The sequence below is a fragment of the Corvus cornix genome, chromosome 12 (genome assembly GCF_000738735.6).
Source record: "Corvus cornix cornix isolate S_Up_H32 chromosome 12, ASM73873v5, whole genome shotgun sequence".
Classification (NCBI taxonomy): Eukaryota; Metazoa; Chordata; class Aves; order Passeriformes; family Corvidae; genus Corvus; species Corvus cornix.
Window position 1 is genome coordinate 2,038,730 of NC_046342.1, and position 26,811 is coordinate 2,065,540.

General features: G+C 43.0%; 1 protein-coding gene across 1 annotated transcript in view; it reads right to left on the minus strand.

The window, feature by feature from the left end:
* SYN2 (synapsin II) overlaps positions 1–26,811 on the minus strand; it is a 153,387-nt gene that overhangs the window by 94,268 nt on the left and 32,308 nt on the right. Inside the window, exons 2-3 of the mRNA XM_039558751.1 lie at positions 3,510–3,567; positions 874–965 (exon numbers count right to left, since the gene is read on the minus strand). Coding sequence (XP_039414685.1) covers positions 874–965; positions 3,510–3,567 — 150 coding nt within the window. The remainder of the gene's footprint in view (positions 1–873; positions 966–3,509; positions 3,568–26,811) is intronic.

Sequence of the window (26,811 nt, forward strand, 5' to 3'; positions counted from 1 at the left end):
TTTCCTGGTTTTCGGGTTTTTTTTTTGTTTGGGTTTTTTTAAAATGAATGAGTAGACATTTTGAGATCTTTTATTTTGAGAGATGTTCTGCAAACCATGAAGATCCAGGACATGCTTGTGTGGTTCCAATTGTTCAGCCAAACAACTGCTACACTTCACTCACACGTAACTGCACCGGCCAAAATAGGAGCAATTCTCACCATTTAAATAAAATATAGGATATAATTTTGATAATAATTTTGCCAATATAATAATTCTGCCAATATAATTTTGCTAATATAAATTTTCTAATACTTCCTTAAGCTTTTACTGTGCCCTGTTTTCTCCCCTCACATTTACGAGGCTGTTGGTGTCCTCACTGAAAAAAACAACTTAAATTCATCCTGCCTTCAATTGGCATCATCCTTTTTAGACAGAACAGCTGTTGGGAAATCTGAGGTGTTCAAACTGAAGTGTTTCAAGCAGGCAGGAATATTCCAGGAGCTGCCCTGAGAGGGCAGTTATGACTTGGTCTGTTCCAATAGAAAATATTCCACATTAGAAATAAATTCTGCTCATCTGGGAGAGTCTGCCAGGTACAAAATCACCAAACCCGTGTCTTTCTGTAACAAACATAAAACCCAAATCAATCACCTGAACTCCCAAACACATATTCTTTATTCTGAACTTCATTCCCTTAATAAATCCATTTCCCCCATGATTAAAATGTCAAGATGCATCCTTGCTGTCACAAAAAGGGGGTCACAAATCACATATTTTATTTTCTACTTTCCCTCTCGGGCACCAGGCAAAATCCACAAACACAACCAAACCCCTCAGCACACACGATGCCATTTACTGCTTTTTGCTGTCATTTTGTTTAGTTTTCCTTACCTGATGACTTTGGTGCCATTTCGAATTACTTGGATATCAACTGCATAATTGCCATCAGCATGGGCTATCAAGTTGATTTCTGAAAATTCTGCCTATGAAAAGAAGACTCCTGTTAGTCAGTCTGGTTTATTTTATTGTTTTCCTAACTCCCTTATTTCAAGCACCAGGGCCTGAAGCGCTGGCAATCGACATTTGAAATAAAATGAGCACCAAGAGGACATTGATCCAGCAGTATCTGCCAAGCATGACACATCATATTTGAAAAGATTTTAATCCAAAGAGAGCAAAAGGTAAAAAAAAATGTTGTGAAAATGGATTGTGGGGCAGTAGCAAGCGGATTTACTCATCCATGTCTGCACAGAAATGTAGGAATTATATTTTTGCTTTAACAATGCTATCAAAGAGGTTAATACAGGCTCAACATTGACATAAAGTTTTGAAGAAAAGAGTACAAAAGCAGAATTAAAATAACATTTTCTTGTAGAATTTTGTGTCTCCTCATAGTGCTTACCCCGTTCTATTTTCTTTATGTGCATTTACTGCTCTTTTTGAAAGATCTGGTGCCAATGAACAATTGTCTCACAAAATTCTCAATTAAAGCACTTTTTCAAAAGTCTTCTCACACTGGAAATGTGGAATTTAAAAGGAACCGCTCCCATACTCTGAATCTCCAGTTATTTGAAAGGAAAGGACAGGATGTTTTTCATTTATCCCCAGCCTTTCACCAGCTTAGACTCTCAAGGCACTTTACAATAACATTGCCCAGCAGAAGAATTGAAATGCAGCCAACTGTCTTCTGGTGGATAAAGAAAAGTGTCTTTGCTGCCCCGGACGCCAGCACAGAATAGAGAGTGTCACAATTCTCATTAGTCTCCTCTTGAAAAATGGTATCACTGCAAGTCTTCCTCAGTGAGATCTGGGAGGCTTTCACACTCTGGTGCTCAGTGAAGGGAGTGCTGAACTCTTCCTCCCACTGCTCCAGCTCAGGCGCTGGAGTGTGTGCTTGGTTTCCAGCACACAGCTCTCCTCACTAAACCCAGACACCCTCACACCTCCTGGGATCACTGGGACACAGCTCCGAGCACAGGGGACACTTCCAAGTTTATTGCAAAAACAGTGCAACTGGGGAGAGAATGAAATATTTGTGTATGTGCTGAAAATGGCAAAGAATCATTTGCAATCTGCTGGCTCCCAGACTGAGAATGGATATCTGCAATTAATAAATCATTTTAAAAGCTTAGGACGTGATAGAAGACGTTGTGTGTTAAGAAAGGCAGAGTACAAATGAAATAATTAGTGTTATAATAAATGGTATTAGCAGTAGTTGTTATTTGTGTTTGATTGTTGCTGTGCTGACGTGTTACAAAGGGATTTGTGTGGCTCAGAAACTTCCAGTCTCTCTCTGATTAAAGTTCTGGTCCCACAACACAGCTCAGGAAGGAATTTCCAGGTTTACACTGAGTTTCTGCTCCTGTTAAAGAGATGGGGTGTGTGCTGCCCGCTGCCTGCTCTGTTCTAGGTGTGAGTGGACAAATCAGTTGTCTTTGTTTTCCTGCCTGTCCCTCAATTCTCCTGAAGACCCCTGGCAAAGCTTTCCATGTTCCCAAGCCAAGGGCATCAGATATTCAGCAGTGCACAGAATGGATGCTGCACCATTACAGTGAATTTAGATCAGCTGGATCCACAAAGGGATCATTTTCCCTCACTCCTTGAAAATCCAATGACAAAACAACCCCAGGCCTGATGCTTCTTACAGCAGCATCTATTTGAGGAGTTCAAGATTCAAAAGCAGTGAAAAGACTTATTTAAATCCCTCCTTTGAGCTTAAATAAAATAGCCATAATTCCAGTGCACCCTAAATTATATCTCCATATTTATTCCTATTTATTATGGGTTTTGTTTAATCCCCTGTAGTGGTTTGGTTGCTAAACCATGACATCCCCACACGGTAGCGCTGCACCCAGAGCACATTTATATTCCTGAGTGGGGAATCAGTGATACAGAACTGCCACACGTAATTCATGGAGTGTCTGGGAACTTCACAGTCTCTAAGCAACAACTTCTGAATACAAGATGTTTCTCATGCTGTGAAAATTATGGTCAAAATCCTCTAAGAAGAGCCCACGTTGGGTGCCAAAAAAGGGCTGTTGTGGTTTAACCCCAGCTGGCAGCTCAGCCCCACACTCACTATTCCCACCCAGAGGGATGGGGAGGGGACCAGAAGGGTAAAAGTGGGCACGCTCCAGGGTGGGGATAAACAGAATTCAAGAGATAAAGCCAAAGCTGTGAGTGGAGGCAGAGCAAACCAAACCCCACAGCAGCTCCAGGGGAGAAAATTAACTCTGCCCCAGCCAAAACTGTCACATCTCCTGAGCTGTGAGGGGTTTGGGGTACAAAGATTGTGAATTTATCTTTGCATGTATGCACAGAGAAGCATGGAATCACTTGGGGTGGAGAAGCCCTCTCAGATCATGGGGTCCAACCATTAATGCAAGGCCACCACCAAACCATGTCCCTAAGTGCCACACCCACATGAGTTAAAAATCCCTCCAGGGAGGTGTCACATATGTGTTAAATAGAGGTGTGCTTCTTTAAATGCACACATATAAAAGTAACATGCAGGTTAAGTCACTTACCTGTTCCACCTTTATGTCATACTCTCCATGGACCTTTTTTCCACGAAAAGCCTTGGCCCTGCAGGAAAAAAAAAAAGGGAGAGAAAATCAAGGATATCTGTATCTGTAATCAGTGTCTGTAGAAAACTTCCTGTATCACCTTCAATGTCTTGAAAACACACAGATATGCTAATTAAACTGCCCACTGCACATACACAATTCCCCTTCTTTGCCATCCTTGTATTCTTCTTTCCATCCCACAGCATCTTGCAGTAAAAAGCACAATGTGATTTCCAACACCGAAGTGAAAGCACACTGGAATGATGAACCATTCTGAAGTCCACGTTTCACAGTTATTAAATCATACAAAAGGAGGCCTATTAAACAGGTACAGCCATGCTCTCAAAGCCAACAGTGCCCCTGGAAATTCATTGCCATGTGGAGAACTTCCTAACCACCACTCATGTTCGTCTTTACCCATGAAGTTTATTTAGAAAAACTGGTTTGTTGGGAGCACTATGCTTAGAAACTTTACATTGTTTTTAAAGTAGCAGAGTACTGGAGACTGCTGTTGGCAGATCTTTGAGTGCCTGCTTGGTTTCCTAATCAGTTTTCCTTCCTCTAGACTAACTTAAGTTAATGCAAAGGAGAGCTTATGAGCAGTTATTATACGCCAGGATTGCTGTGATAAAACAGAACTGAATTCACTGATCCAGCCTCCCAGGCCTTACCACCAGATATTCCTCTAGGAATTCACCCCTTGTATCCCTCAGGCAGCATGTATCTGCTTTGGACTAAAAGAGAATTTAAACAAAAAAGAGAAATCTTTTAAAGGTTTGATACAATTTGATAAAAGGGAATTATTCTAACCCTCTGAAGTTGTTAAAGGAATATGGGATCAGTCTCTCTGCATTTTCCTTGCTCAAGCCAAAGCTTAGGGGATGTGCCCTGCTTTTTTCTTTTACAAGGAAAAATTTGTTGCACAATTCCAAACCACAACACCACAGAACGTCACCTCAAGCATTAAAGAAGAGTGACTTTGTCCATTTTCAACATCTAACAAAATGCTATTGTATTACATGAAACCTACCTCACCAATGAAAGCAATATTAATACAAATATTAACAATTTATCCTTGCTTATTGCCACTGGGGTCCAGAAGAGTTTCACCACTGGTTTCAATAGTGGAAGAAGCAAACTTCATAAAAATCAAATGAAAGCACTGCCTTGGGCAGCATTTCATCAGGAATAAGGATATTTCTTAAGGATAGCTTTAGGCTATGAATAATGGATGTCAGAAAGCAAAAAAAAGTGTTTATACTGAAACCACACACTAAAATATTGCCCAACCATTAATTCTGTATAAACATGCAATTGGTAAGAAGAAAACAAGGAAGAAATCATTTGTATTATTATTATTATTACTATTATTGTTATTATTTATACTGTATTCCTGCAATAAATACACAGGAAGGATGAAGTTTGAAATCCTTGTTTTGTTATAGGAGGTGCACACTCAGCTTAGTGTCACCAAATATTTTTGCCAATACTAAAAGTGGAAGTTAAACCTAATTTACAGCAATGCCATTGATCACTTGTTTCTCTTTCCAAATTTGTTTAGGAATCCCATAAGAGGAATGTGAGCATCCCCTCTTGAAAGCTTTGAAGGTTCTGGGCATGTTTTATGGGAAAACCCAGGGCATTTGTGCCAGAGCAGGGAGGAAGGTCTCACAATCAGGGCTAACACCACATCTGCCTCAGGAGGAAAGCATCCAGCTCACCTCAACAGACAGCTTTAATGCCTCTCTGAAAAACTAAAGATTTACCCCTGAAGAAAATACTTAAAGCCCAATTTCTGTTCCCCATAAATTTAACAGCATTGTTCTGGTTGAATTCAATTGGGAGCAGGACAAGCTCCTGGATTTCTCTCTGATGCTGTAACAGGTGAGGTAAATGCATTATAGGGCATCACACAACACATTTAATTTAAATAGAATTATCTTGGCCACATTATAGTGAAGCTGCCTCTTGGGCACTGGAAAATAAGTTTAGAATAATACTCAAGTTTCTTCAAATCTGAACGAAACCTGGCCATCCACAGAGATTAAACTTCCCCCTAAGGCCTGCCCTAACAAATATCAGCAACTGGTACTTCCTTGAGAGAGCAAATGGAACTGGGAAACCACAGAGAGCCCAAGGCAGACCCTCCTACTCTTTACTCCAAGTCCACTGCACGTATGTGTTAGTGCGATAACCAAAATACTCATTAACTGTTAATTAGTGAGATGCTATTCCTCTAAATTCGGTCTTTCTACTTAAACATGAGGCAACCTCCAAACAGCTAAACCCTGGCATGATTCACATTTCAATAAATGACTTCAGCTTTGAAAATAAACAGGAATAGTGAGGACTGAAGTTAAGCAATCTGAGGCTTGAAAACAAATCTGACATTCAGTCATTTAAAGAGACTTAATTTCACAGCAGCTTTAGCCAACAGCTTTTATAAAAATGTATAATATTCCACAGTATTCTCCAAATGTTGAGCCACAAACTGCAAGAATTTATCTTGGTATCTCTAAAAAATAACTTAAAGACTCATAGCTCCAGAATTTCAGAAAAAAGTCCGAGAGTTTCTTAGCATGTGTTTGCTGTGAAATAGAACCTGGTTTTTGTTCTATTTACTCTACCTATGAAATTCAGCCATGCCCTGCTTGAATTATTTCCCATTTTCAATAAAAGAAAGAGGCAATCCTTTCATAAAGGCAGTCATCACATACCTATGGTAATTTTTCTTTTTTTTTTAGAGAGGGGAGCTGAGGAACGAAATCGTTTGGTGTTATTGATTTACAGGATTCCATTCAATTGTAGTTTAAAATTCCTGTTAAGCCTTATTGCTCTTGGCATGGAGCATGGAATAGCTGTAACCAGCTCTCAGAGCTTCCCAGGACAGGGTCTCTGAGGAGTGTGAGGTGAGCTGCCAGCATGAGTGAAATTAAAAAACAAACATGCCCCACACCAGGTAACATTTGGCTGCCTGCTGTTGATGATTTTTTGCATTGTAGGTAAGGAAGAGGAGGAAAGAAAGGAGCACCATCCTCCCCCTGAAACTCAAACACTGCTTTCCAAAGCCAACAGAGAGAGCAGAGAGCTGTGGAAGGGATGCTGCCCATTGCAGTCACTGGCAGGGCCTCTGATAGTCAGAGTCTGTTCAAAATACCTGAAATATTGATGCATTCCTTGCTTCACAACCCATATTTAAAATTAAACAAGCAGAGAATATGCAGTTGCCATAGAGGCAGCCTGACACGAACTCACTCTGCTCACTGAACTTTGGCAAGGACAAGGAATGAAGCAGAGTCATTAAAGGTGTTTCAAATATATTAAAAAATCTGATGTATTTCCCTCTTCACCTACCCACAGTTCCACAGTGTGTAATTCCATGGACTTAAAAAGCCTTGTTACAATAATCTCAAACTAAAACACGTTGGAGAAAAACCAAGCCTGGTCTTGTGGCTGAGACTTCAAGTTGAGCCCAGTCTTCAAGGGCAAATCTGATTAGAAATAATTGATTCTTTAGTTCAATTAAAAAAGACTTTTGTAAATACAGGAAGACCATAAGATACTGTCAACAAAAGCAAGTGTATGCTAAGATCTGCACAACATTTCCATTTTCTGGGAGTTAAACCACAACCTGCTGAGACCAGGGGGATTTCTCTATCAATTTCCATGTGCTCTACAACTGACAAGGCCAACATTTGCTGTGCTGCCTTCCCAATCAGCCAAGCTAAGGAAAATCATCATCTGGATAACTCACCTATGCTGAGGTTATCGTGCTTAAATAGAAATTATCCAGACCACTGTAAACACAGTGATTTACAGACTTTCTTTTTTTCACTTGTTCCACATTTCTGCAAAAAGAGACTGATATGAAACGAAAAAATATCCTATTTAAAACCTGACTCTGAAAGACCTTGATGCTCTTAAATGTGTTACTCAGATTCTGCAAAGACCTGTCTGGATTTAGAACAGGTCCTTTTTGTTTCTGCACGGTGGAGTTCCACCCTTGGCACCTGACCCAGCCAGTATTTCACTCTCACATGAAACAGTGATGTTTGCTCAAGCTATTACTTCACACAGAAATTGCCCCAGAAGAAGCAGGCCATCACCACAAAACAAATGACAGAACACATCAGACCTGTGACTTTGAGTGACTTTTAGCTGCAGAAGTGCTCCCTGCTGAGCTGGCTTTCATTAGATTAATGATAATCTCCACTAGCAGGAGCTGTAAGTGTGCACAGCAGCAGCACATTTCCCTGGCTCTGGGACAGCACAGGTTCCTCCAACAGGTTCCATGGCTCACACTTCCAGCAGTTCTGCTCTGCTGTTAATCACTCAGCTGGACAGAATGCCCTCCCCAGCAGAGGCACTGCCATGGCAAGGACACAGGGATTGCCCTTCAAAGCCATTCACCCTGGGAGGTGACAATTCACAGAAACCCCAACTGAAGTTTGATTTATTTCATACAAATATTTTTTCCCCAGCACGCCAGGTAGGACCCGACTGATGCAGCTCTTCACTCTCAGTCCAGCCTTTTGAAGGGGAAAATAAACTGCTCCTAAAAAAAGGTCCTTTTGCCAGTACATCTCAGGCTTCTGTCTGTGCTGTCTGTGCACCTGAAATCACTGCATCAAATATTTCCACACCAGAGGTGTCAATCGTAAGAGACAGAAAGAGCATTAGTGGGAACAAAGGCAAGCACTTCCTGTCCTGGTGCATCTCAGCACAGACCTCCCAGCTGGCCTGAGCCTGGCACTGACACAGTTAATTCTGTCAGCCTGCAGGATTTCTTTATCACTGAGCTGCCCACTTTTACTGAGGACCACGAGGGCACAGCCACCCCAGAGCTCAGACTGAGCAGGGCAGGAGAACACCTCTGGGGCAATCACTGCTCCTCTGCTGCAAGCCTTTCCTGCCCTCCCTTCTGCAGCCTGGAGCAAAGAACTTTGCTAAACACCTGCTTAAAACCCAAACCTCCTACATGCACCCTCATACCTTGCCCCACTCCCTTCACCAGGGATGGCCAAACTCCTGAAAAACCAGAGTAAACACTTTTCAGTGAAGGATTTCCCTACCCAGGCCGTGGAGGAGCTGCCCAAAGAGATTCCGCTCTAAAACCTTATTTTAAAATAACCCATGGCCTCTCTAGAAATGAAGAACACAGTTTTATTAAGCAGCAATTACTCCATTTCCCTGCCTGGGCTGCACACCTCCTTGCTAGAAAGGTGGTTTTGGTTTTTTCACAACACCTTTATGTGTGGCACCTTCAGAGGCTTCCATAACCTCCAACTCAATCCCTTCTTTTATTCTCCTAATTTATTTAATTTATTACCAGCCCTTTCTTTTTTAACAAGTTCTCCCATCCCTTGGCATGTATCAGATCCCCTCTACTCTGATCATTTAAACAAAGCAGAGCCATTTTATTCTTTCCAGCCCAAGAAGCACCTCTGTTGCTTTATTCTGGAGGGTTTGTCCCTCTGCTCTGTGCCTGAACAGTGTTTTCACTAGAGATGTGATGCAGAAGCAAGTGCCTCCTACTCCTGAATCTCTCAGTTGAACTGAAATTTTATGGGTCTTTTAAGCAGCCTGCTCAACTGAAAATGCCTCATTTTCTGCCCACTCGAGGTGAAACAAGTCCTCTTTCATGCCCAAACACCAGTCTGCCTTTCTGGTAATGTCTCTGAATCCCACACCTCCCATTATGTAATGTTTACCATTAGCCCATTACTTCTCTGCAAGATTTGCAGTCACGATGTAACTTCTGTGAGCTCCTTTGCTGCAAATTGGATGACAAATGAGGGTATTTTTAAATGTTCATTCCCTCATCAGCAGAAGACCTAATATGTGATGCAACACACCCTAACCTTTTCCGAATCTGTTAGACTCATTAGGACGACTACTACACTTCCCCAGGGTTGGGGTCATAAAAATATTTTGTACTCATGAGATGAACAGAAAGTTCCAACTTTTATGCAGGAAAACATATCAGCCAAATTACGAAATATTACAGTGCTGAATCCAGCTTTTATTGGTGCTTGGTGCTCAAGCCTCAAGCTGCATCTTCTGCACCAGCTGCCCTAAGTTCCTTATCTCCTACAGCCAGTAAACAATACTGCAGGATAAAGTAACAAATTTGGCATTTCCCTACCAACTAAGTGGTCCATTCTTTCCATTTCATCTGCTGATAACCAAGATAAAGGAGTTCAAACTGCTACTGAGCAATCCTGTCCAGAAAGGAAGGCACAACATCTTGAATAAGCGGCTAAAATGTCCCACAGTGCAGCCCCTGGTGAATAGTTTGTGACAGAAAACACCCAAACCAGCTAGAGATATAATCTTGAGATATGTAAATTTATTTTTTCTTATTGAGGTAAAGAAAATAAAGTGAACCTAAAGACTTTACACTGCCAGGAGGTCATTTCTGGCAACACCTGAAAAGCCATATAAAGCAGCATGGAGTGAAAGAGCCTCTGAGACTGAATCCAATCCATTTTTCATCAGAAATGCATCTGCCTTTTAATTTTCCTATTTATGCCGAGTTCTCTGAGGTGTTTCAGATGTCTTTAAGGAAGATGTGTGGCTCTGTGAGGTAAATCTGAATCACTTATGCCTGGAGACACTACAGAATGTTACTTCACATATAACCTGTTGGGCTGTGGCATTGGTTGAATTTTCACCTTTGAGGATCCTGAATTTAATACAAAAAATGTATCTTAAAAACCCCTCTGAGGTTCTGGATGAGCCAGTCCAGAAAGGAGGAAAGAAAGACGGGGAAGATGCAAGTCATGCACTCCCACTAACATCACATTACAGCAATACTTGAGGCCCCATTTGAACAAAAAAGCCCAAATAATCGGTGTAAACCAGCATTTGATGTTTCAGTTTATTTTTTTTTCATGCAACTGAAACTTACGCTTTTATGCTTATACTCAAGACAGTCATGTGCTGCCCTGTTTTTTTGGGGTTTTTTTGAGTGTATCAAGCAGAAAACCTCATCTTGGTTTAGCATCTGCAGAGAGGCAGGAAGGGAAGGAGTCGATGGCTTTTGCTGCCCTCTTCTGCAGGAAGAAGTGCAGAGGAGATCGGCTAAAGACTGGTTTCCAATCCCAGATAAGCAGATCCATGGTCATACCCCGGATTTCCTGGCTCTAAGGGACAGCAGGGCAGGCAGGAGTCACCCACGAGGTGGCTGGAAATAGCGGGAATATTCCAGTGCCTGCTGTGCTCAGGGATGGGCCACAGGCACCGCATGTGCCATGAACCCAGCTTGTGAGCAGCTTAAATCTACCAGAAGCAGCACATTAACAGCAACAGCCACACCACTCTCGATGTGTTTCCCACAGCATTAGCAACAACTCACGAGGAAATTAATCACTCACATCTGATGGGTTAAATCACCACCAATTGCTGATGCTTTCTAGGACCCTCTGCTATTTGTAGGTGAATTAATGAATATTTTCAAGGTGGGCTTTTTTCTCCCACATAGACACAGTTTCCACTGGCTTCATGAGAGTCTCCTCTGACTCTAAATGTGGATCAGACACTGGGTGGTACTTCCAGTGCAATTTCCCCACCTCGAGGGAAGGAGAATTTCATGCACTGTGCTCAGCAGAAAAGCAAAATAATTTCTCAGTTATTATGGAAGAATGAGCCTCAGAAATGCACATTTTACCTAGCTGCTGGCTTTTGGGGAAGGTCCAGAATGCTGCCACAAAAACTCAAGTTCCAACAGCCATGGGAATTACACTGTACAGGTAATTCTCTGTGCAAATGGATACCAAGAAAATAGAAAATGCTTTTGCCAGTAGCACCTCTTCACTGTTTTTAAGCTCCCCAAGTGTGTTAGAAAATGAAACCAACCACCTTGTAGTTTAATATTACACCTTGAAATACAATCACATCATTTTGTCTGTACTTCAAATACCCATGTTTGGTTTATTGATTTCAATATTCTCTCAAAAGCCAAATAACTGACAGCCTGTGTTCTGAGGTTTTTCAGCTTCTCACTATGGATTAGGGAAGAACAGAATCTTCCAGTACTGCTGGTGAGTGAACTGTGTTTTTCACTACAATGAACTGGCACCACAAGTAATACTCCAGACATGGACATTCCTTCCCTTCTCCAGGTGAGCCTGACCTTGGGAATACAGACTTCAAAAATTCCTACACAAAAACGGCCCACAAAGCTCAAAGCCAGGTCAATCTATTGGGATCTGTGACACAAGACAGAGCCCAAGATGAGGATGCTGAGACAAAGGGGAAGGCAGCAGAGATGAGAGAGCACTTTCCTGACAGCGGTGTCTGACAGGCAGCTGTGCAAACTTAATTTGCTCGTGGTGCATCTAATTAGGAGCTGAATTAAAACCAAAAAAATCTCTGTCAGAGAGAGAGGCCCACTCTTTTTGGTGTAACTATGCAATAACACAAAATCCCACCATGGCTCACACCCTTCTCATCACTTGTAAAGCAGGAGAGAGCCAAGTTTTTAGTGCTTGATGACCACTGGAATCAGACAAGCTCCACACTCTCCCAGGTGTTTGGTGCAGAACTACTCCAGCCAAGGTCTGCATCACTCAGCTCCCGTCCAGCTCTGCAGTGGAGCAATATGGAGCACCACAGGTTTGGGATTTGGGAATCCAGCAGTGTGCCAGGGAACTGAGCAGCAGTGTCCCCAGAGGTTGTTGCAAACCCCAGCACCCCAAGCCCTCCCAGCTGTGAGGAGCAGAGGCTGTGCTGGACACAGGGTGAGATTCCAACAAATCTTCCCTTCTCCTTCCCTCTTTTTTTTCTTTTTTTGCACAACTAAGTGGTGTCAGATCTGAGATTTACTGCTAAAACATGGAAGTGCAACAGGCATGAGGCAACTAAGACTCAAACAAACATTCTCTTTTGACTGACAGCCACACGTAGCAGTATTTGCAATCATTACACAATTGTAGGCTCCAGATCCATAAGATTAATTCCCCCTGTGCCTATAGGGCTGAGAACAGGAGCTCTCTGTGTTCTCTTCTGTACACCATAGCAAAGCCTGGTCCAAAATCCCAGAGGTTTGAGCAGGGCTGATCTCTGCCTTCCCACTCCCTGGGTGACACCCAGCCCTGAGCCCAGGGTGCCCAGGGGATGAGCTGGACCCAGCCCCACCTCCTCCTGTGGGATTCCCCCGTGGTCCCCAGGGTGCATGAGGCTGCATGAGGCTGTTGGTCACCTCCCTGCTGATGGATCCTTGGGCAAGCCTGCAGCCCGTGGCACTGGTTCATCTGGAGAAGGGAATGGGAATGCTTTTCCCATGGAGGAGCTGCCATTTGGCAGAGCCCCCCACAGCAGCCCTGGTTACGTAGGAGCCAAATCTGCAGTTGGTTACTGGTAAATATTTTCACTTGTGAATTTATGGCTCCGGGCAAGGACGATCCTCCTGGCGAGTAAACAAAACACGAACAAATAACAGCGCTCAGAGGGAGAATGAGTTCGTGATTATTCCAAAATAAGGCCTGTTGGGACACAAATTCAGGATGTGCTGAAAACCTCTTGGAGCTGGAGACCCAGGGTGTCCATCCTGCAAGTTTAATTCTCTTCAGAAAAAACTGCTGCTCCCCTCAGTGTGGTTTGCTACTGCATCCACACAAATTAGTCTGTAGTTCTGTCAGGGATCGCTTCGAGGCAGCTCTCCTATCGAAATCCCACAGAATGGCACTCTGCCAGTGTCTCCTCAAATCCTTCTCTTTTTCATTTGTGAGCAGGGAAGAAACTAGAGCACCCAAAATGAGCAAGTAATCCCTAAGACCCTAACAGCACAACCAAGAGAAAATTCACCAGGATTCGCAGGCGTGGCCATTCCATTAAATTTTTAAAAGCAAGTCCATGAATCTTTCTGACAACTTTTGAAATCAGGATTTTCTATCTTTTCTCCTCTTCTCCTTTTTCACTTTAGAGGCTCTTTCTTAGCCCCAGTAGTTTTTATAATTGTCTGAACCAACACCAGCTTTTCCACAGAGCACAACTGGTGAGCATTGTGTTCGTTAATTCATTGTAAGCCCCTGCAGTCTGAGTTTCTCCATCCTCATTAATTACTTATCCTGTTCCATGGTCCAGCAGCTAACTAAAAAAAAAAGTCACACTGTTGAGTTAGAGACAGAATCTGAAGTATTTGATGTTTTGTTTTGAGGTTATTTTTAAGATTTCTTATGAGTGGATCTCATTTTTCTGATAATCCAGCCATAACATGCACTGATGGTGTGAAGCAAATAAGGGCAGGTTCCTTCACAAAGATTTAAGGGCAACCAAAGCCAATCTTAGTGACTTTTAATAAAGTTTTTTTGTTTATGGGCATTTCTTCTAAATGCATTTCACATTCTGCCAGTTCAACCAGGATTACTTAAGACAAAAATCATAATTTCTTTATATAATATATATAATATATATATTTTATATATATAATAATAAATAATTATATAAATTTTATATATATATTTATAGTTGGTGTCTCCAGCCATTTCAGACTTCACTGGGGCGCCGAGAAAAGGGAAGCAAACCAAACCAAGATCCATTTCTGCAATGTGTTTTTAGGGAATAATGAATCCCTGGAGTGAATCTGAGCTTCTGCTCCCTTTCCAGGCAGGAGGAGAGCAGGTCCTCACCTACATCCAGTCCAGCACTGCCATCTGCCGGGAGCTGCAGCTCTGGAAAATCACTGGCAAAAACACCCAAGTTTGGAGAGCTTTCACCAATTTGTGAATCTAATTACTAATTAAAAGTAATGGTGGTTTAATTTTAAACCAAAACATTAATCGCTGTAAGTAAAATCGGAGCAACTAAAGGTGATTTGAGCAGTAATTTCCATCTATTCACCGCTGCTACCCATTGGGCTCTATTAATCCTGCAAAATTTCAGAGGGAAAAGAAAGCTGAGGTATTTTCTCGGCTGTACTTTAGATCAAAATTAAGGAAATGAGCTTATCACAATCCAAGCTACCGTGAGGCTTCCACAAGACACACAGGTACAGAGCTGGCAAGGACCAAAATCCATCTCTGCCTTTTGCTTTTACATTTTACCCCGGTTTGAGAGACTGAAAAATTCAAAAAACAGATGAAAAAACCCATTAATGCACAATTATTTAATAAAATAATATTAACTAGATTAGATTCCCCGAAGTTTTCTTTCTTCCACCGTAGTAAATCTCCCTTGCTACGTTCTGCCAGCTGTGGAGAGCCTGGTCCCCCATTATTGAATGTGACCCCTGGACCTCCTCTGGCTGGGACACAGCTCCCGGAAAAAGCTCCACATTGGACAGGGAGGGGTGGAGGGGAAGCAAAGCAGAGCCTTGTGCTCAGAAACGAACACAAGACAGCTCTAGATGTCAAATACTGAGACACAGAAAATGGGGAAACTCTCAGCACCAGTTTATGACAATTTTTTTGCATCATTCATCCAAAAAGAAAGAAGAGGAAATGGTCATTTTAGTCCAGTTTATCACTGGGTATCTACACAGGCAATGAAGGATTCAGCAAAATTCCCCAGTTTTCATCATTTGTAAGAGACTAAATCTTAATTTAATTTAATTTTAAGCATCCACATCTTGCCAGCAGCCCTCAGTGGCAGACAGGACAGCTGGGGACAGTGACACGTTGATGGCTGCACCCCTGTTCCTCTCCACCTTCCCTTACCAGCTTTCCCTCAAATTATCCCCAGCACACACTCCTTGTGGCAGGATAATGTGTCTAAAACCATTCAGAGCCCCCATTTTCAACACATGTGCCCAGAAAGGAACAGATTAATGTGAGCAGCTCTGTCCAAAGCTGTGTTATTTCCTTGGTGGGCCTGACAGAAAGCAGAGGATCATTATCCAGACACAATCCCCAGCTAGAAAAACACCTTGGAAACACTTCCACAGGCACAAATTGGGCTGTTTTCTGCACTGTGCTGCTGAGGAAGAAGATAATTGGGAGGGTCTGATATTGGCTTTCTCTCAAGGATGCCTTTAATGACACCCAGCACATCCAGGAGCGCAGAGCAGCTGAGGGAACGGGAATTCTTGTGTTCACTCTCAGCAGCACAAATAAGAACACACCAACCCCCTCCCAGCCAGTCCAGCAGGACTGGGAACACCCTGACCTCTGCAGCCGAAGTGGGAGTGAAAGACAGGCACAGTTTCACAGCCAAGGAAGGGAAGGATTTATGAATCCCTCTACCTCTCAGCTTTTTAAAAGAATTCTCCAAAGGTGGCAGGTCAAGGCTTCAAAATTTCACCCTTTCCATACTTGTGTGAATCCCCGTACTTTGAGTCTCTTTCCTGGACCAACAGCTTGAGGCAGGCAGTTTTTTAAGGGCTTGATTCTAACCCACAACACTGTGATACTGTGATTAATTTGCTGTTCCAGTGTGAGACAGCACTTGGTTTAGACTTTGCTGAGGGCTCCTTTTGGGACTACAAAAGGCATCACCACTTTCTGTCTCATCCCTGGATCCACAGTTTCTTCCTCCTTTTCCCTTCTTCACTCTCAGCCCCCACCACGTATTTAAGAGCTGAGAGCTCGAACACTTCCCAATCCCAACATTTACCCAAGGTTTCCATTCCATTATCACCCATATCTTTTTGTCCTGTTCTGTAGGCAAGCTACAGCTCTCATTTTCCTGCAAGACAATCTCCAATTATTTATCCTATTTGCCTTGGATGGAGTAGTCCTGGCAACCAAGTTTAAGCAGATTCCAAGGACTAGTGGTGTCTTGAGATGAAATTCCCCACTCAAATCCTGCAATATGCTCCTTTCTGAGCACAGGCAGAAAAACCATTAACCTGAACAGATGGGAGGTAGTCTGTGGGCAGGCAAAATCTGTTAGAGCGAAAACTTAGAATACAAAAAAAAAAAAATTAAAAAAATCTGACTCACAGGCCTGATAAAAATCACAAGATTGGCCACAGAGATCCCTAAATTTCAGGAGGAAACGTGTATTTTAAAGAAAACAGACGTGTGGTTCCTTTTATTTGTTGTGTGCTTTTGACTCCCTTCGAGGGAAGTGTACCCTGATTTATTTGAAAGGAGGACTTGGGGTCATTACTTGTTTACAAAAGGTGTAACCCTAATTAAAAAACAACAACAAAGTAGATGCTCCCAAGAAAATTCCAAATTCTTGCAATATCAGGGCAGTCAACGACCTGTGCTGGCTTTTTTAAGGTGTGGAAAAGACAAACCCAGCTGGGACTGGACCAGGCTGCTGCTCAGCACCAATTCCATTGCAGAACAAGCTCCCTGGACAACATTAAGGACACAAACGAGGCCCAAGGAATGTTTTGTTGGGTTCATTAACTGCTAAACTTCCTCAGAGCTACATCAGTGTTTGTTTCCATCTCCAAACTTGCTGGAAGTCTGTGGCTGGATGTCTGTGCGTGCCTGGATGTATAAATTATTCATATATGTGTACAAAACCACACAGGTAGATGTGTGTTTAGAGGTCTGCAAGGACACAGGTGTCACTTTTCCTCTCATAAAATTCCCTTTTCCTCCATAAATCCCTGGCTTTTCCTTTAAAGAGTGCAGGTATTGTGTCAGAGCCCAGAATCCCCATTTTTAGTTGTTATCCTGCAAGCCATCACCACGAGGAGAGGAGGTAAATGGGCACAGTGGAATCTCCCTCAACAGCCCCTCCATGGTCTGCTGCTCAACCTCCCAGCAAAGGCACAGAAAAAATATCCACAATTAGGAGGATTTGGTTTTTTTTTTTAACCTCATATTCCAACAATTTATAATTTTCTGCACAAAGCTTAATTTGACTTCTCCTGGGCTTCCCATTCCCAATGAAACTCATCCCAGAACGCACAGGCACGTGGAAAAGTTGTGGAATTATCCACAGCACGATAGTGACAGGATGGAGAGAAGGATGCAGGAGGAGGAAGGAGTTTGGAAGGAAAGTGCCAGTAGAGCAAAACAGACTGAAAAGTGATTTTTCTTGCTGCTCCAAGAACATTTGTGCTGTCAGGGGAGCAGCAGGAAGGCAGGGACTGGTAGGGACAGCCTCATAACTTTAAATGGCAGCACTGGTAGGTGACCTTAAAGAAGCACAGAAATGGAGCCACAAAATCCAGCTTGGTGCAAGTTGTAATTCTCCATAAATAACAGTTCTGCTGGGCTACATCTTGTTAGTGACTCCTGTTAATTTTTTAAATAGATATTTATATACAACGAATTTTTTTTATTGTATCTTTAGATCAATGCAAAATATATTTCTACATTGCATATATTTAAACCCCTTTTATATTCATAAATTTAAGGCCAAGAAAGTACTTTATGTATACATACAATATATATGACATATATATATTTTTATGGATGATGTATATTATATACTACTTTTTTAAAAAAAAACAAAAGGAAACAAGGGAAAATTCTTCCATTCCTTTGCAGTATAAAAGATAATTACAGCAAATTGGTGTAATGGCTTTTAACAAGTGCTTCTTTTTTTTTTTTTAATGAGAATATATTAAGCAAATTTCAGAAAAACATTTATTGGAGTAAAATTTATTTTAGGCCTGGAGAGTCCAATATTCCCTGTGGAGTTTGATTCCCCAGCTCTCTGAAGATCTTTATCACCTGAACTGACACAGGTTGTCAATGCCTGGTCAGTTATTCCAATGTTCTGTTCTAACATGAAACTAAGAAAAATTCAAATTGGATAGATTTCACTGGAATTCATTGTAAAAACACAGGTCATTTAACAGAACACAAAAACCCCCTAAAACTGCAGTTTTAGAGGCACAGGGGAACAAGAAAGTTCCTGTAAGAAAGCTGACACATAATCTTAGGTAAAGCAATTTATTTCCCTCTATCCAAATTCCTCTCTCGATTAAGAAAGAACAGCATTACTGCAAAAAGGATTTCTAAGCTGAAACAAAAAGTCAATACAAGGTTTTGATTAGGGAATATATGAAACCAAAATTATTCTGTTCCTTTATCAACACACAGCAGAAGTTACCATGGGCCTGAGTGACTCTCAGAACAGAAAATAAAGTCTGCCCAGCAGAAAGGACTCTCTTTAATTGGAATTCCAGGCAATTCCCAATCATGAGCACCACTGATAAGTATTCCAGAAGAAAGATTGGCCTGATTGCTCAAGGTCATTTGGGTAGAATGAAGAATGGAAATCTCAGTGCAGGTAGTTAATATATGGACCCCTCAGTGCTCTTAACAGACCTCCCTGTTGCTGACCTGGGCTCTGAAAATGGCAAATCTCGGTGGCATATTTATTATTAACACCATGATTTCATGAGAATTTAATTCACAGCAGACGAGAACGGGGACTGGGGAAAGGATTCTACACGATAACGCTGGGGGAAACACAATTTTGGAAATAGAAATAAGAAAATAGAACAGCATTTGGCTTCGTGTGCCTTCATTCTCATAACTTGTACTTCAGAGCCTCGCATGTTCCAATAAAGTAGCAGCTTCTCAGGGACTTTATTATTCCTGGATTCTGGGAGTTGGCAGAACTGCCAGCATTCTGGTGGGCATAAATGATCTAGACAAAAAGGATTACCCCTATTTTTCATTACTTCCATTACTCTGGGGAGGCTGGTTTGATCTTCCCCAGGATGAAAAAGGAGGAATTACCACAGCACAGAGGTCATTTCTCACCCCACGTTCTCCCCAGCCACAATTTCTGTCATGGCTTCAATGCCAGGCTGGAGATTTGAGATTCCACAGCTGAGGGCAGCCCAGGAAATGTCTGTCCCTCCCTGCAGGGCTACTAAAAAAACAGGCTGGTTCCCTCCTTCCCTGCCCGTATTTCCCAGCCTCTTCCAGTGGGATCCCTGTCCCGAGGAGCTCACAGCCCTGTGTGCTCAGCCCTAAAAACAGAGCAGGCAGGAGCTGTTTATTCCTATTTATTCCTATTTATTCCTATTATTTATTCCTGCTCCAGCCCCTGGTGCCACAGGTGCTGTTCTGAGCTCTCACTCACAGTTTATGCTGTTCATCTTGTGTGGGGCAAGGTGGGATCTGTGCTCAGAGCCCTGCTTACCACGAAGCCAAATGCCACCAAAATGTATTCCCTGCAAATCCCAAGCATCCTTCAGATCCCCGTGGCTTTGAAAGCAGAATATTGGATGAGTACTTAGCCATCATTTCTCACTCTTTTGTAATGCCAGCGTCATCTTCCAAAATGTCATCACCCTTTGTCTCAACCTAAAATCTAAAAGCATGATTACTTCATAAACCAATGTCTTTATTGTGCTAGAAGATATGAAGAAAGCCCTCAAATATGCTTGACATGAGAATGATCAGCCCCAAAACCTCCTCTGGCCTATGGAATTTACATAGCAAGGCATTCCTAACGATGTCAAGTCTTGCATAAGCCAGTCAGCTGTGAGGGTCTCCTTGCTTCTGGAGAAGTCCTTTTGCATGTGATTTCATGATTGTGGCCGCAGCTAATTTTGCTTTAATTAGAAAAACGTCAGCACAGGTGGCACTGGATAAAAGCCTGCAGAGAAAAAAAGCTCAGAGGAAATAAAAAATAGAGAGGAAAGTGTGGCTTGAATGACAAAGCTCATTGTGCTGAGAGGGGAGCTAAAAGGGACAGGGACAAAAGGAGTTGCAGCCAGTGCCAACCCATTTGGAATGTGAGCAGGAAGGATTGCAGGGATTGTGTAAAAGCTGGTGACTCATCCCTTCTCCCTCTCCTGTGCACTGAGGGGCTGTAATTCTCCTCTCTCCCTCTTTACATCCCTTTGGCTCTGGCCATGAACATGGTACCAGCTGCTGGAGGCACCTGAGAAAGCCAGGACAGCTGAAAGCTCTGCTGCAGTCCCACCCCAGGTGCTTCACTCACCTGGGCACAGCAGCAGCCAGGACTGTTAGGACTTTTTCACATCTTACTGATGCATTTTTAAATCAGTAAATTTATTCCGTCTTAAGAGAGAATTGTTTTTCTTCCCCTGAGGACACGAATGGATCCAAGTGCATTTTACACCAATTTCCTTCCTTTTACAGCCACACAATCTTATTAAAGCTGAAGTATCACAATGGAATTACCAGGTGAAAAACCCAACAGCCCTACCCTTTAGAAAACTAAATTTATGCCAAGTAATCTTTAAAACATCCTAAACTGTTCCCAGAGAATCAACTTTATAAGCTGAAGCATTATTTCACAAAGTACAAAAGCTTTTAAATGGATTTAAGACCAATATGTGGTAAATGATGGCCTGCCAGAGTTGGAAGAGGATCTGGATTTGTGTGTTCCGATAGCTGCCACATTTTAATTTATTCATGACAGAGGAGCTGTGCCACAGAGAATGGCCAAGGCAGAAGGGCAGACACTGCCTGGCACACAGAGCAGGGCATTTCCTGCCAAGCCAAGGCACTGCAGAGCTCTGTGGGAGCTCCAAGAGGTTTTAGAAGTGGGACTTAAAAAGTGATGTACTCAGAATTTAACGAAAATGTGCTGAAGTTCATATCCTGAGACACCTGTAATTGTTAATCACACTACAATTCTTCTCTCTCTTCTTTTCCCCCACCTCTCTCTACAGTGGACAGCAGCTGAAGGAACAAATTTTTTACTTCCAGGCATCTAAAAAAAAAAAAACCCTCATGTTTTTGAGGAATTTCCTCAAAAAAAAAAAATAAAAAGCCCCACAGAGACCCAGAATCCTGTACTAGCAGTACCTCTGTGACAGAGGATCCATATTAGAAATACTGACACAAAAATATTTAACTGCTCAGAACTGATGCAGTACACAAATACCTGCTGGTACACAGGCTCACAGAAATACTTTATCTTGAATTTATCAGCACCTGAAATAATTAGTGATAGCAAATGATGGATTATTCCACAGATTATTATTACATTGCTGAACTATGAAAGGGAATTTTGTGTCTGTATTCTGTATCCTTCATCTTCCCTTCCTTTCCCAGCAGTTCTCCAATGGGACTTTTTCCTGAGGATTTTGAAAAGAGCAATATTTAATTTCCAGGGTGACATTTTCCAAAGTACTGTTTTGTTGCTTTTTGCATTCCTGACTTAATTCTTCTGCAATAACACCAAGCCATTTTTTGTGGCAGCCAGCTTTGTGAATCTGTAATTACACCAAATGCTTACAAATATTACAATTGCAGATCCATTGCAATTTAGAAATCTCCCATTTAAGGAAAGCATTGCAATTTCTTCAAGAGCATTGTTCCATCGATGTTAAATAATTATGACTTTTTGAAAGCAGCACGAATAAAACCAGGGAAAAATCTGCTGTGTGCTGCTCAGAAGAAAAAGCCACGCTTTTTTTTTGATATCCCCAAACCCAGCAAATGTGGACTTTAAAAAAACCCCACAATCCAAACACCTCCTCCCACACTGGCTTCACGTGGAGGGCTGGCTATTTCCTATTATCTTTATTATCCATTACTTTGAATATGTTAAATTCATCCGTCTGATGAATAAAATCACGTTGCTTTCTTGTATTTTAAGCAGTGACTTATTTCAGTGATCAGCCGAACTGCACACAAAGGTTCTAGAAATAGATGGCCTTTGAGAGAGGAGATGAATTCACTCTACACACTCTGAGTCAACTGGAAGCCACGGTTATGCAAGTCCCCAACCCAGCTGAAATCCTAATTTCACATCCATACTTCCACAGCCTGCTTACACACACCCCCTGTATATAGAGAGATGCAAATCACTTCTTTCCACTTCTCCTGTGTGGTAAAGACAGGGAGATCTTCTGCCAGTGAGCTGTGCACAGATTGACTCCTGAGCAAGGAGGAAATTAAATCCTCCGTGAAGGAACAGTCATAACTGTGCATTATTACATGGGAAAGAAGGGCCACACGTGAAAAATGCAAGAAAAAATACGTTCAGACATGAATCACGGATTCATATTCAAAATATCCCCCTGGAATTGTCATCATCAGGCACTCTGAGCTGAATTCAATGCAAAATGTGGGTTTCTTTTCTCCCCCTGCTCACACAGACGTATTTTCCGACAGATGGAAGGTGAGTAAGTGGCCGTGGGCTCTCCCTGCAGCAGCAGCAGCTCGCAGAACAGATCTGCCTGGTGTCCAGCTGACTCAGATGCTGCCACCTGAGCAGAAGTCATTTCACCCAAATGCCACAGGGGAAAACTAAAATGTGACAACACCTTTGCTGCGAACGATTTCTGCCTGAGACAGAACTGGGAGAATCCACTGCCCACCTTCCAACGCAGGGCTGAGCATCAACAGCATTTCTGTGCTTCTCAGCCCTGGCACGGTTTGGCCGTAGTGCCAAGGTGCCAGGGCAGTGCCAAGGTGCCAGGGCAGTGCCAAGGCCAGGGCAGGCAGCCAGGAGCAGCCAGGCACGAGGGAGCAGAGCAGGGCCACGGCCACGGGTGTACACCGTGCCTCCGTCGCTGCACGGGGACACAGCGGTGGCACGGCCAGGAAGAACCCAAACGCCTCCATGCCCTCCTTGGTGCCCCTCTCCATGCCACACATGGAAATCTCCAGCCTGGAATGGTGCAGGAGGCTGAGTAGTGTGGGCTGTGGGAGGCTGCAGTGCTGGTGGCATGTGCTGAGTGGCCTGTGGTGTATAAACCTCACCCAAAAACCGGCTCTTTGAGAGTTTTCATTAACTAAGCTTAGTCCCACCTGAGGGGGGAAGATTTAGGAAGGGCTTGAACTGGGGTGGGGGGGAATTGCATCACCACTTGTGCTCCTAATTGGTGATTTCTGTCAATCATGCTAATTTGCCAAACTTATAAAACGGTATTCACCCTGTGGAGGGTGGGGTTTTGTGGACATTTTCCATATCTGCCCCTGGAGCCCTCCAATAAAGACCAACCTTCATATTACCTCCTATATTAATATTACCCCAAAAGTTTAGCGAATTAGCATAATTGACAAAAATCACCAAGAAGCTCTCGAAGAGCTGTTTTTCAGCCTTGGTTCCCAGAAAGAACCAAGAGAGGGTAGGGGCTTTGGAATGTGTTTTGTCTTTCTGCTTAGGGAAAAGGTAGGGAAAAGTACTGGGAAAAGCAGCCACGAATACAACAATAGGCTACAGAGCTACAGATATGGGTGTGAAGAATATAGAGAATACATAAAAGGAAAAAAGGCAAACATCAATCCAGCATCACTTATTTACATGCACTTCCCCCTGTGTAACACATATTTAGCAAAGAGCTGTGGCGTTTTTGTTCTCTCCCCTAAGCTGTGCTTCAGTCCTGCAGCACGACTTCCCCTGCAGTCGTGCCTCAATTTTCACCATTTAGGCACTCAGGCACAGAAGTGCCCAAAAATAAAACAAGTGCTTCCATTAGCAGAGGCACTTGGCAGCTGGGAAAAATCAAGCTTCACATTTAAATTTTGCTTAGTAGAGCAGAGTCAAATCTCTCTACCTGCTAAGCACCAGCCTTACCTCACTTGTGTCTTCCTCACACACCAGCAAGGACAGAGAATGCTTTGGGTACAAATACGTAATGATGAATTTAATTGTTGTAAAGCCATGAGATTGCAAAATCTGAAGCAGCTGATGGAAACAAACCCAACCCCAAAAAAAAAGAGAAATCATAAAATTATTAACAATTATTCCAGTTGGGAGAAGACAAGCTTGTGGATTGTAACGGGTAGGATTCCTCTCCCACATTTCTTCTGGATGGCCACTGTGCTGGATAGAATACCCAGAATTAACCTTGATGCTTTTGGACATCTTGTGGGGTGCTTCACACAGCAGATTTCCACATCCAAAGTCAGCCCCATCCGATGGGCTGTGTTCAGAACACCTGCCTTGTTGCCAGCACATAAACGGTCAAAAAATGTCATTTTTATAGGCTCACATGAGCAAAGCATGGAGAAATTGTAGAGATTAATTTTTAAAAAGCAAGGCTAAGGCCTTACTCATGCAGTTCATCTGGTTCACAGAACTACAGAACCCAAATTCTTGCATTGCAGGTCTGAGTCAGGTAACAAAACCCATTTTCTGTCATGTCCTGCCACTGCATCTTCAGACTAAAACCAATTACAGTTCTTAAGGTGACCATTTCCCAGTATTATTAATTGCATCTGGCACCTAACATGTGATAACAGCTACAGGGCTCTGTACACAAATACCTACAAAATTCAGTTACCACTCATATGCTTTTCTCGCTGAAATAAAAAGGAAAATCAGATAGAACATGTATTTAGACTGATGAATTTTATGCCCAAACACATGCAGTTTTTACTGAAAAAGTTAGCTCAGCTTCCCATAGAAGCAAAGCTTGTGTGATGTGGTAATGTTCTGGGCACTTCCAACTAAATTTGAGGGAGAGACAGAGCCTTGCAATGCATTTAGCTCTGTGAAAATAATACAGGGCAGAATAAAAATGCTTAACCCAGCATCTCTTCACAGAGCAATAGCTGGCCAACACATGAAGGATTTCATCCAGACAAGCCAAGCACCTCTGTGTGATTTTGGATACCTCTCTAAATCCTTCCTTTCTCCTGTGCTTCTCTTGCAATCACCCCCTGCAGAAGCACGAGGAGATCTCCTCCTAAAGAACCAGCTTGTGCTGGGCTAGGGCCATTCCCAGCTGGCTCCTTCCTTCTTCCTGAGCCACGACCAAGAGTGTGAGAAAGGAGCCAGTCAAACAGAGCTCTTTGGTGTGGTGAGGGGACATTTGCTCTGCTGCTGCCTCCTGAGTGTCTGTGCACACATATGGTGCCTCCAGCCCTGCTGCCAGCCCCACGCTGAGCTGTTCCCGATGCCATCCAAGGCTCAGCACCTGCTGCTGGCACTGGGACACGGCCCCAGCAGAGCTCAGGGCAGCACTCACACTCTGAACAGTTTCCCAGCTGGGTCAGGGGCAGCCAGGGCCAGAGGAACACGCAGCAGTGAGGGTGGATGTGGTGAATCCCTCTGGGAAGGCTGTTCTCCACCTCCTCGGAATTATTTCTGACTTCTCCTTCCATTTAGGAATTCACCCATGCGGACAGCAATGCAACTTTAATGAATTTGGGTTTTTAGTCACCTTCCACAGGCTGCTTTAGAATAATCCCTGGGTTGTGAAGCCAGAGACAGCACCTGTAACCAAGGCATCTCTGCTATGAGCCTGAAACCATTTGTTCTCTTTGTGACGTTCAAATTACTCTGCTCTCACACCACATTCCAGCTGGTATCCATAGAATCTGCAGGACAGGACTTGGGTAAAAGATGCCCCAGATCTGGCAGAGAAAATCACAGAATCACAGAATCTCCTGAGTGGGAAGAGACCCAGAGGGATCATCCAGTCCAGCCCCTGGCCCTGCACAGACACCCCAACAACCCCACCCTGTGCACCCCTGGGAGCGCTCCTGGAGCTCTGGCAGCCTCAGGAGATTCCCATGGCTTTTCCCAGATTCCAGCTGCTTATTCCTTGGGGTCTGGGGAAAGGACAGAGCACTGCAGCACACTGGAATATAAGGTGGGAGAAGAAGGTGGAGGATGAGCATTCTGTGGATATTTAGCCACAAAAAGGATGTTCATGAGCATTAAAGTCTTTGATCTGTATCTGCTACATTGGAAACGCTTAATGGAGGTAGGAGAGCAACAGTGCTTCCAAGGTGAACTGGAACCAGTGTATAAAACCATGACTGACTCAAACTACAGACAGATCAAGAATCTTTCTTCTCCAAGTTTCCTTCTTTGGTGCTCCTCTTACTGAAATCACTGGGCTAAGTGGTATGATCTGGTATGGGAAGTTAAAAACTAAACTTTCTCTGTGTTAATGGCAGCATTACGCCCAAAACAAGAAGACAGAGCCACAAACAGATGCCAAGCAATTCTGCGCCTGGTGTTGCCTTGCTGAAGTTCTGTAACAGCTCATAAAACTTCTCTACAGCCACCTTGTTCCAATTCAAAGCAGCTCCACACCCTGGGGAGAGCAACTGCTCATGCCATCACCAGATAATGGAGCACACAATAGAAACCAGAAACCAGCCTCACCCACCAGCCACGAGTGCTCCTGAGGATTTCACCGCTCCAGCTGACAGATTTCACAGCTCCCTGGCTCGACTTTTGTTTCCAGGTAAAAATAAGTCAGTACAGAAAATAACTTCTCCTTCCCTCCAGTTAAATTTTGTGTAAATTAGAAATGCTCTCTGCACTCGCCTGCTTTCCCAGAAACTAGATTAATGCTTTTGTTTTGGTCTTCACTCACCAGCTGGGGGGATGTGCCCGTCATAGGTCACCAGAAGTCTGTGACAAGCCAAGGGTAAAAGGGGAAGATGGAAAAGAACAACAGAGGAGTAACTAAGACTACATGATAAAAAGTTATGAATTAGGTAAAAACCACAGA